At 51.9% G+C, this 9,561-nt stretch overlaps 1 protein-coding gene across 5 annotated transcripts; it reads right to left on the bottom strand.

Annotated features, from left to right (window-relative positions):
• Positions 1–458: 458 nt before the first annotated feature.
• On the bottom strand, positions 459–9,074 carry ARHGDIB (Rho GDP dissociation inhibitor beta). Of its 5 annotated transcripts, none has more exons than XM_015629427.1 (6): positions 8,966–9,074; positions 5,302–5,490; positions 4,639–4,722; positions 3,728–3,804; positions 2,186–2,249; positions 459–1,256 (listed from the first exon to the last, which is right to left on the bottom strand). In XM_015629427.1, exons 2-6 carry the CDS (start codon positions 5,477–5,479, stop codon positions 1,057–1,059), a joined length of 603 nt encoding a protein of 200 aa, XP_015484913.1. In that variant the 5' UTR covers positions 5,480–5,490; positions 8,966–9,074; the 3' UTR covers positions 459–1,056. The 5 variants fall into 5 exon arrangements, with proteins under 5 accessions (XP_015484913.1, XP_018862363.1, XP_018862364.1 ...); XM_019006818.2 differs by lacking the exon at positions 8,966–9,074 and adding an exon at positions 8,711–8,729; XM_019006819.1 differs by lacking the exon at positions 8,966–9,074 and adding an exon at positions 6,022–6,040.
• Positions 9,075–9,561: the final 487 nt, after the last annotated feature.

Genomic DNA, 9,561 nt, shown 5'->3' with positions numbered 1-9,561 from the left:
GCACCCTTGTGACCAGACACCCCAAACAGGTTAAGAACATCCATCTCCAGCTGCTGGATCCCAGAGGCTGATGTTCCCTTGTGCTTGGCCAGCAGGCTAGCCACGGGGACATGCAACTCTTGCATTAGCTCTGGGGAACAGCTGCTACAGTAAGTGTTAAACATGAGAAGGGTATGTTATAGCTCCCTGGCTCCTTCAGTTGCCATCTGGAACGAGAGGTGGGGGCTGTCTACCCCTGGAGTCTACCCCCACCACAGCCCAGGCCTTGGGCTTCAAAGGATTCATGAAATCCCTGAAGGAAATAGTTCTGAAGTAATTTGCTTATAGAATAAGGTTGATGTTTTGAAGGAGGAGGGCTATTTCCCTGCTGAAACATGCTCTTTAGCCTTTTCCTATAATGCATTCTTCACATACACATCACTGAGAAACATGCTCTAGAAAAGAATGTGACACTCATGCAGAAAAGAAGAAAGAAACTGGTTTTATTCTCAGACACTGAAGTCTTGTTACGGCATCTAGCTGCATTCCCCCTGACTGGCTTTGCCTGCACAAGGATGGATTTTAACAGGGTAGGGCACCAGATACAGACCAGGAGACCATCGCGGGAGGTAAGTAACCCTTTACAATGAGTCAGAGCACATGGCAAGTGTAACTCAAGATAGGGATTTTCCAGGGACCAGTCAGCCCCTGCCAGGTGATCGTGTTTCCTCGAAAAGGCACTTCCAGGACTGGAGTTGGTACAGGACAGATGGGGACAATAGGAGGAAGAACTGGGGGAGAGGGAGGGAGATGCTTCCCAATTTAACCCAAAGTGGTGTCATGATGGGGTGGCGGTGAGAACGACTGGGCTGTTTTCAGTGTATCAGAAGAAGCAGCAAAGGCCACCTGCAGGGCTGTGCATCGACCGAGGCTGGCACACAGCCCCAGCAGCCAGGGAAGGGCTGCCAGGGCTGTGGCCAGCCATGCTGGCAGGCAGGAGCAGTGGTGGGCATGGCCCACCTGGAGACTGGTGCAGGAGGCAAGGGGATGGGAAGGGGGAAGGCAAACTGGGTAAACTCATTCTGTCCATTCCTTCTTGATGGACAGGTTCCACTCCCAGGTGAGATGGTCGTGCTTGTCATCATCCGTGAAGAAGGATTTGTTGTGATAGGTGCCTCGAGCCAGCATACCCTTAGGAGCCTCTTCAATAGGTGTCAGGAACTCGTACTCCTCTGGCCGTGGCCCATAGCTGCCAACCATGAACGTGGCTTTGTCCACTAGGAGAAAACAATCCACAGGGAATAAGCCTCTCAGATGGGAATGATAAGGGAGAGAGGAAGCAATGAGGAAAGGAGCAGAAAGGAGATGGGGGAGAAAAGAGCAGTCCATGTCAGCAAAGGAGAGCAGAAATCAGTGTGAAAAGAGGGGTTAGTGAAGCATAAGGACAGCTGGAAGGATAACACAGATGGATGGGCAGGTGAACAGGCAACTCAGTTTGTATACCCTCACATGTATGTGATTGTCCCAGTTTGAGACAAATTTGGGAGGAACCTGAACATTCTGGCTGCTAAAAGAGTGTGAGTACACCAGCGTATGGCTCAAGAGCTACTTTGATTTCCCACTACTTCTCTTTACTGGTGAGAAGACACCAGTTATGTGTGCTGAACAGGATGCTGAAGCCTTAGAGATGGTTGCATGTGGGGGGTGTGTGTGTTTGCAAAATGGGGCTTTCTTCTGCCTTGTCCAAGCAGAGCAGCACTGAGGAGAACCCTTGGGTAAATACAGGGCCCTGCACACAATGGGGAGTTTCATAGAGCAGGTCTGAATTTTACCAAGTGCTTCTGAGGAACTTTCAGAGGGTGGGAAGCTCCACACAGGCTGAGCCACCGCACAGGGGGTGGAGAGGAGAAGTGCTCTGCGTGGAGAGGCAGTCTGTGGCAAGCACTAAGTGGAGTCTCTGCAGATCTGGCTGCTGCAGACAGAGGTGAAGCATACAGGTACCAGAGCTGGCTCATACTGAGCTGGCACAAAACATGAAACCGCTGTCCTGGATAAAGCACTCTGCTGAGAAGTCACTTCCTGAGTGTTAGCATAGGGTGGGACTCGGGACCAAGGGAGCCTCTGTCCCATCCAGAGCTGCAGGAACACTTCTTAAGAGAAGATGGAACACACAGTAGGAGCAGTGCTGTGCAGGGATCTTACTCACCCTTCACCCCTGTCCGGTAGGTGTGCTGCACGTATTTCAGTCCCGACACAATGTCCCTGTTTACCTGCAGGAAGTAACCAGAAGTGTCAAGAGACGAGTTTTGGTTCTGTACATGATGATTTTCCCCCTCCTCAGGGACATAACCCATCTTGGCTCCCTACAGAAGCGAGCCTCAGCACAGGGCACATTGTACAGGTCCCTAACACTTCTCCATAGGTACCTGGAGACCTTTAGCATCCTCTGTGCATCTCCTGCAGTTCCCCATCCTGTGCCCAACTTTGAAGCTGACAGGAGCACATCACTAAGGTTCTCAAGACATGCTGATGAGGACAATGAAAAGTGAAGCAGGGAGTTCCCATTTAATAATTTTAATATTGGAAACCATACATGGGTAACTAGTCATCCCTTTAGCCCCCATGGGTGGGCAGCTTTAGGTGCCCTCTAAGCTTCATAGGGAGCTGGCAAGTTTCTTCTCAAAAGACAGAGAGACAGTTTTCATAATATTTTCTCAAATCTCCCATGGATAGCTTGGATGTATCCACTGCTGCTCCCCTCCAGCACACACCGCCCTCCCACAGTGAACACTACTCAATCTGAAAACAGGATGGACAGATCCTTTTACATCCCAGGGTAGAGTTCACACAGTACGAGCCCTTACCAGCAATAGAACTGAGGGAGTTTGAATAACCTGTCTGGCTTCAGGTATCTCTGGTCAACAAGGCACACATACAGATGGAAATATTTCAGAGCACAAGAGAGCTGGAGGTGTCTTGGGGGAGAGCATTGGGGGACATTCATCTCTGACACAGCAAGCCTCAAAGAAAAAGGGAAATCTGCCCTACAGAACCCACAATATTAACACTTTCCCTCCTCTGTCTCAGGAGAATTATCTTTCTTCCCTTTTTGGCTTCTCTTCCAAGCCTAGCTGTGAAGCAAACACTGGCAGAGATGACCAGTTCAGTGCTAGATGCCACATTGCAGAGTGGCCAAGTTTCATTTTCAGCTGTAAACAGAAGAAATGGCTGACACACTGATTAATGGGAGTGAGGGAGAAGTGAGCCCATTTTGGTACATCATGACCTGAAGAATTCAGGTATCTTCAGCCAAATGCTACAATACTACATCTTTTTAATGTAATGTGTACATGAAGCCCAGTAATACTGACTGAATCAGTATTTCATGAATAGCCATTCTTGCTTCTCTTCTCCTCCCTGTTCATTTCTACTTAGTGTGAAGTAAAGATTTTTCCAGTGGCTGAAAAGCAAAACCAAACTCAGCCAAAACTACCCATCTGGCTTTTAAACCACTTGATGTTTATCAGTGTGAACAAACAGAAACCAGCTTCCTCCAAGGGGTGAGCCAGCAGAAGTGATTTCCTAGAAATGCCTCATCCCTTGGGTAAAACAACACCTGAAGTTAGGGGAGCTTTGCAAGCGTTCAGCTTTTGGGCATGTGTGCTGTCTGGTTATCTAGTTATCTGATAGACTGCCACTGACTGGCCTTAGCCACTGATAAGAAGGAACTGGCAGGAAAACAACTCACTCTGAAGTGGATCTTAACTCTGTATTCCACCCCTTCCTTTAATACGAAGGTCTCTTTCTTGAGCGCTTCGAGGTCACCTGCAAGGAGAGGATCAAGCCGTCAGCTAGAGGTGTCACAGCGAGGAGAGACCAGGCACAGGGGGGAAGATAGAGGTGGGGTTGCTGTCAGAGGTGAGCATCCCTTCAAAGGATGACACCTGTAAAATGAGTATGCATCCTGTGCAGAATTGTGTCGTGAGACCGAATACACAGAAATTCCTGTGTGTTCGTAGGTGTCTGTGCCCACAGAAGGTAATGCCTAAACAAACACAGGTATGAGCAGATATACATAAAGGTGTTTGTGCACAGACTGGTTGCTGAGTGTATGCAGGAATGTGTGTACGCTCCATCCACACCCAGCCCTGGCTTGGGTGAGAGGAGTGTGTTTCACAGTGCCTGCCCAGCTTGGAAAGCTGCGTGGTTTTGGGCAAACAGGAAGCCTCTCTGCCCCTCCAGACCCAGCTTCCTCTCTCTGCAGAAAAGCCCATATAAGGTTCTCTCCCCACGTCCCCAGGAGCCGGAACTGCAGTATTGCTCGGTTCTGAAGTTTCAGTACAGCCTGTTACCCAAATGTACGCACATCCCTTGTGCTCATGAAGTCTCATTGAAAGGAAACAAGCAGAGATGGCAAGAGAAACCCAGGACCTCCTAGAGCAGTCTAGATGAAGAAAAAGACCCTCGATATTTTCCTCTGTTACATCTTCTTCTTTTTTATTCATATATGCATATTAAAATAAGAAACAAGGCTAAGATGACTTCAGAATTCCTCTAAAACCCACTGTAGCATCCCATGGACAAACTCTCTTTTAACTTGGAGCATGCCAGGGCCTTGGCTTGTTCCCCTTTGTGACCAAGGACAGAGCCTGTGCCTACCTGTAAGGTCCATAGTGATTGGTCCTGGAGCAGAGTCACATACCAGAGTGAGTCGGGTGACCACCACATTGGGAGCTGTTGGGTCTGCAAGTAGGAAAAGTCAGGGAGAAGCTGTCAGCTTGCAAAATTAAATGCAATCGAAGGGGAATTACACTGAAGAAACAGGGATGCCTTGCCAGGCAGAAACTGCATTTCATGAAACACCCAGTAATGCCAGGCTTCCTTAGTACAATAGGATCCCATGTCTACCCAGTCATTCCATGTGGATCCCTCTGGCTTCCATCACAATACCTAGAGGTGCTCTTTCTGCCACAGAAAACCTCCTTAAGATCATTCTGAGCAACAAGACCACCTTACAGCATAGACTGACCCTTTCATGTTCCTAACCCCTCAAAAGTCCTCTGAGACCCATACACCTCCCACCACAAATCCTTTTCCAATGCCAGCACTCCTCAGTAATCTTCCTAACTCTTGACACCCATAGCATCTTCTGTGCTCCTTTTACATGCACTTTTCCATCTGTCCATCCCCAGTCCTGCACAAGCAGCACATGTCCCTGGCCAAACAAGATCCCTCATCTTTGAAGCAACCTTGCCTCATCCCCACAGCACACTGTTGCAGCACATCTCCCCATCCCCTCCCTATCAGCATCCCTCAGCCTACCTACTACCACAGGTCCATCTCCCAGCAGGGACTTCTTGTACTTAGCGAGGCTTTCATCATCCTTGTCCAACTCTTGCAGCTCCTGCAGTGTTTTCTGGGGAGGAGGTTTGTAGTTGAGTTTCCCATCCAGCTCATCATCATCATCCTCTACATGAGGTTCTTGTGTCTTCTCAGTCATGGTCACTCGGTCTGGGTGACAGAGGAGGGGGCAGTCAATGAGATTGCTGTGGGTGGGAGTAGTGTCCCCGGGGGCACTCGCTCTGGGCACGGCGTGCCTCAGTCCCCCCGAGAGGCAGGCGCCTACCCAGTGCCGAAGGCAGAGGGATTCCTACAGGCAAATGGCGACGGTGACCGGCTGCAATCCAGACACTGCTGTGCTGGTATTCTGGCTCAAACACAATCCCCCTCTACCCCCGCTCCTCTCTCCCTGCAGGCACCACGCGCACACGCAGACCTACACCATTCTTCCCTCCCAGGGAGGAGGTGCAGGAGCAGAGGCTGAAACCAGAGTGATTTACAGCCACTCTGCAGCACAGTTGTGGCCGGCAACCCTGCAATTACAAGCTATCCTACGAGGCTTCGGTGCTCTCCGGCTATCTCGCACAAAGAGCCACCGCCACACGCTGGAGCACAGAGAAACACGAATAAAACCAAGGACAGATGTTTCGTTCACCCTCTCATAATGGGTTAAAAGCCACATTTCACAGAAAGATCGAATACCTGACAGCCACTTCCTTAGATCAGCAAGTCAGCTGAAGCTCCCAAGGAAGCGGGCAGGGTGGTCTATCAGGGTGGCTGGCTTTCCCTGTGCTCCCACCATCAGCTCCCTTCAGGCAGCGATCAGGACTCCTTCCCAGCGAGGAAGGAAGAGTGATGGTGACCCCAGGACAGGCAGGACAGCAGGGCTGGGTCACACACCGCTGAATGGCACAAGGGCAGCCAAACTGCACGGGTGCCATCCCAAATGGGAGCCAGGGCAGGGAAATAGCAACCAATGGGCAGCCAGAGCATGGGATGGGAGAACAGGAGACAGGCAGGAGAGGTAAGCAATGCTGTGCCAGGTGCCCCTTAGTCAGCTGCCTGCCTCGAGGAGCCAGCCACATGGTCCTAGCCACCTTCCCACTCTTCAGAGAAAGGCTGAAAACCAGAGCAGTGCCCTGGTACAGTGGCAGCTGTCACAAATGGCCAAGCCATTCCTTGTTCTTTGGCAGCAAGAGGATTCGGTCAAGCTACTCAGATCATTCAGGTCACTTCCACTTATCCTTCTTTGAGACTGTCCCTACTAAAACGTCCCCTTTTGCTTGCTTATTTGCAATTTTCCAAACAAGTCATTTGTCCTCTGCAGCTGTGGCCTTAACATTTTCCCCTGCTCCCAAAAGTTAAACTGGAAGCTAATGGGATAGTTTTTTCATTCTTTAAAACAGAAAAGAAACACCAAAAAAACCACAAAGAAAGAATTAAAATAAAAAAAAAACACAAAAAAACTGTTCAAGGTGAATCAGCAAGTGGTGGCAGGCAACTCTGAGCAGTATGCAGACCTCTCAGAGCAATTCCAGTGCAGGGAAGAAAAATAATCAAGGAGTGGTATATTGGCGCATTGCAATGGGGCAGAGAAGGACTGAGCAGCACACAAACAAGAAGATTCAGTCAGGTATTCTAATTGGAAATGGTCATTGCAAGACGACTTTGCAATTTTGTGGTGAGTGAGGAGCTAGTGCAGAATGGGCAGATGGAAAATCAAAGGGAATCTCAGGCCAAACAAATAGGAAAAAACAGGTCCCAGCAGCTGAATAACCCTGGCTCATTTCATGCCCAGATCTAGGAGTGTGAAGTACCCAAGTACCATAGGAAAGGCCCATAGGAAAATCCCTTGAGCTTGTCCTCAGGAGAAAGGAAACCAAAAGCTCCCTCCTGAAAGCAGCAATTACACATGCTCCACCACTCTGTGGCCCCAGCACAGTCACCTTAGAAAGCTTCACAATCCACTCAGTGCCATTCCACATTCAGTACAGGAGGAAGCTGTGATTAGCCATGACAGTCATTGCCGAGTCTTGCCTTCCACTTTCTCCAGCTGCAGGTCTGAGCACTGACCTGAGCTCTCCCACAATACCAGGCTGCATCTGCCACCAATACAAGCACAGACCAGAGGTGCCTGCCCACCCCCACCCTCCCATGTCCACCTCTTGTCGTTTATCATAGGAGAGGGTCAGACACAGGAGATGGAAAGAGGCATCTCTGTCCACACACAGAGAAAAGGCAGAGTCAGGACTGGACTAGCTACTTTCTCCTCATCCCTCAGAATCCCTCAGACCTTCCTTTTGCATCACACATGCTGCAGAGACCGTCCCTGCCAGCCCACGGGGGTGGCTCGCTTGAAGGGGAACGCTTCTAGATTCTGAAAGCCTCCCAGAAAGATGGACAGACAACCTGCCATGCCAACAGCAAGATCCTGCAGGGAACAGAACCAGCCAGGCTGTCTGGGATGAGCAACCTCTGACTCACAGGCATCTCAGGATGGCACCGATCAGACCAAGTTCTGGCATTTTTCCCCAAGCCGTGGACTTGACACTGCCTTCCTGCCAAACTCCAAGGCAGGCGGTGACCGAGAGGAAAGCTCCCATCTCAGCAGCTCCTGCCCCTACTTGCTCCAGCTCCAGAGCTGGTCCCCTCTGCAAGCTGAGACATATTCCTGAGCTCAGGCACCGCTGCCTCTCCAGAGACACCATGCTGCTGTCAGGGTTCCTGAGTTTCTGTGCCACAGGCCAGGCCAAGGGCTATTGCGGACCCCCCCATCCAGACCAAAAGCCTCACTAAAATGAGAAAATTAACTCATTATACCATTGTTATATGCAAGGAGAAATCTGTGTGGCTGGCGTCTTGCCCTGCCACATTTTTCTTGCATTTCTGCAGCCCTAGCCCACACTCCTGAGTCACCTGCACCCCTGAGGCCTGGCAGCACACGTGAAACAGAGGGAGAGGGCAAGGGCAGGGTTAGGGATCCCTGTTAGAGAGGGATGGCTGCAGGGGGCAAGGAAGGAATCACGCCTTGGCGAGAGGAGCGAGCACCTCACAGCTGGGCTCTGCCGGTGCCGTGGGTGGACAGCTGTGCCCTCGCACCTGCAGCAGGAGGGGGCAGTGACAAGGTGGAGGGCAGGGCCCCCATGCCTCCACGGGGCACAAAAAGGGGTGTCAGAGGGACAGCACTTTACTTGCCCTCCATCTGCTCATCACTTCTCCAAACCAACCCCTGGCCAAGGGCTTATCTCCAGGAAGAGGGCTTAGCAGGGAGGAAGTAATTTTCCGCGATGGGGGAGAAACACACCGGACTCAGCAGCGCCCCCAGCCCCGGCCTCCCCACCCCAAGCCCCGGGGTGCGGGGACAGCCCATCGCCCGGGGAGCGCCGGGTACCACTCGGATGCAGGGATACAGCCGCCTCCAGCGCGGGACCGCGGAGCCTCTTCCCTTCTTCCCCTGCCCCTCCGCCCCACCGCAGCGCCGAGCCTGACTTCCCCCTCGGGTGCAGGCAGGGCTCTGCCCGTCTCCCCGGGCAAGAGCGGGCACGGGCAAAGGCGCAAAGTTGCGCGGCGCCGGCGGGGATGGAGCCGGGGCTGCTCCCGCTCCGCTGTCCCTGCGCGGCGCCCCCCGCCCGCCCCTCGCACTCACCGGCGGAGCGGCGCCTGCGGCCGGGGTCCTCCTCTGCTGTCAGCGCTCAGCCTCGGGCTCTGGCAGTTGGAGCAGGAAGGAAGTTGGTGAGGAGAGGAAAAAAAAAAAAATAACACTCACACGCAGCGAAAAAAAAAAAAAAAAAAAAAAAAAAAAGGAAAAGAGAGCAAAGCGCGGCGGCAGCAGCAGCCCACCGGCAGAGGAAGCCCTGCACGGCCCCGCATGCTGCGGCGCTCCGCCGCCTGCCCCGCTTTGTCTGCCGCGCTCCCGCTGCGCAGAGGTGCACCGGGCTTTGTCTGCCGAGCCCAGCCCGGCCGCGGAGCGCTCGCCGGGCTGCGGGCTCTCGGTGAGGGCTGCTGTGCCTGGCAGCGAGGGGGTGATAGCTTTGTTTTTTCTCCCAGGGCTTTTATTTTGTTTATTTTCCTGGTGTAATTAAGGTCGGTTTCAAAAACCGGCGCTGATTTATACCGATTAAAATATGCGGAGAATCGGGTTGTGTATTGGCGCGTACGTGGGAAGATAAGGAATATTGCAAATGGAGGTTGTTACGAACCTCATTTTTCCTGCTACCTGCTGCACTTAATCAGCTTATTGTT

Source organism: Parus major, chromosome 1A (assembly GCF_001522545.3).
Source record: "Parus major isolate Abel chromosome 1A, Parus_major1.1, whole genome shotgun sequence".
NCBI lineage: Eukaryota > Metazoa > Chordata > Aves > Passeriformes > Paridae > Parus > Parus major.
This window is presented reverse-complemented; position numbering and strand designations above follow the sequence as displayed.

Excerpts from the sequence above, each read along its gene's own strand:
- ARHGDIB (XM_015629427.1), bottom strand. The coding sequence starts at position 5,479 with ATGACTGAGAAGACACAAGAACCTCATGTAGAGGATGATGATGATGAG. Across the intron at positions 4,723-5,301 it reads AGATGGACCTGTGGTAGTAG|ACCCAACAGCTCCCAATGTG; the intron begins GTAGGCTGAGGG and ends TCCTACTTGCAG. Across the intron at positions 1,257-2,185 it reads CTACCGGACAGGGGTGAAGG|TGGACAAAGCCACGTTCATG; the intron begins GTGAGTAAGATC and ends GTTTTCTCCTAG.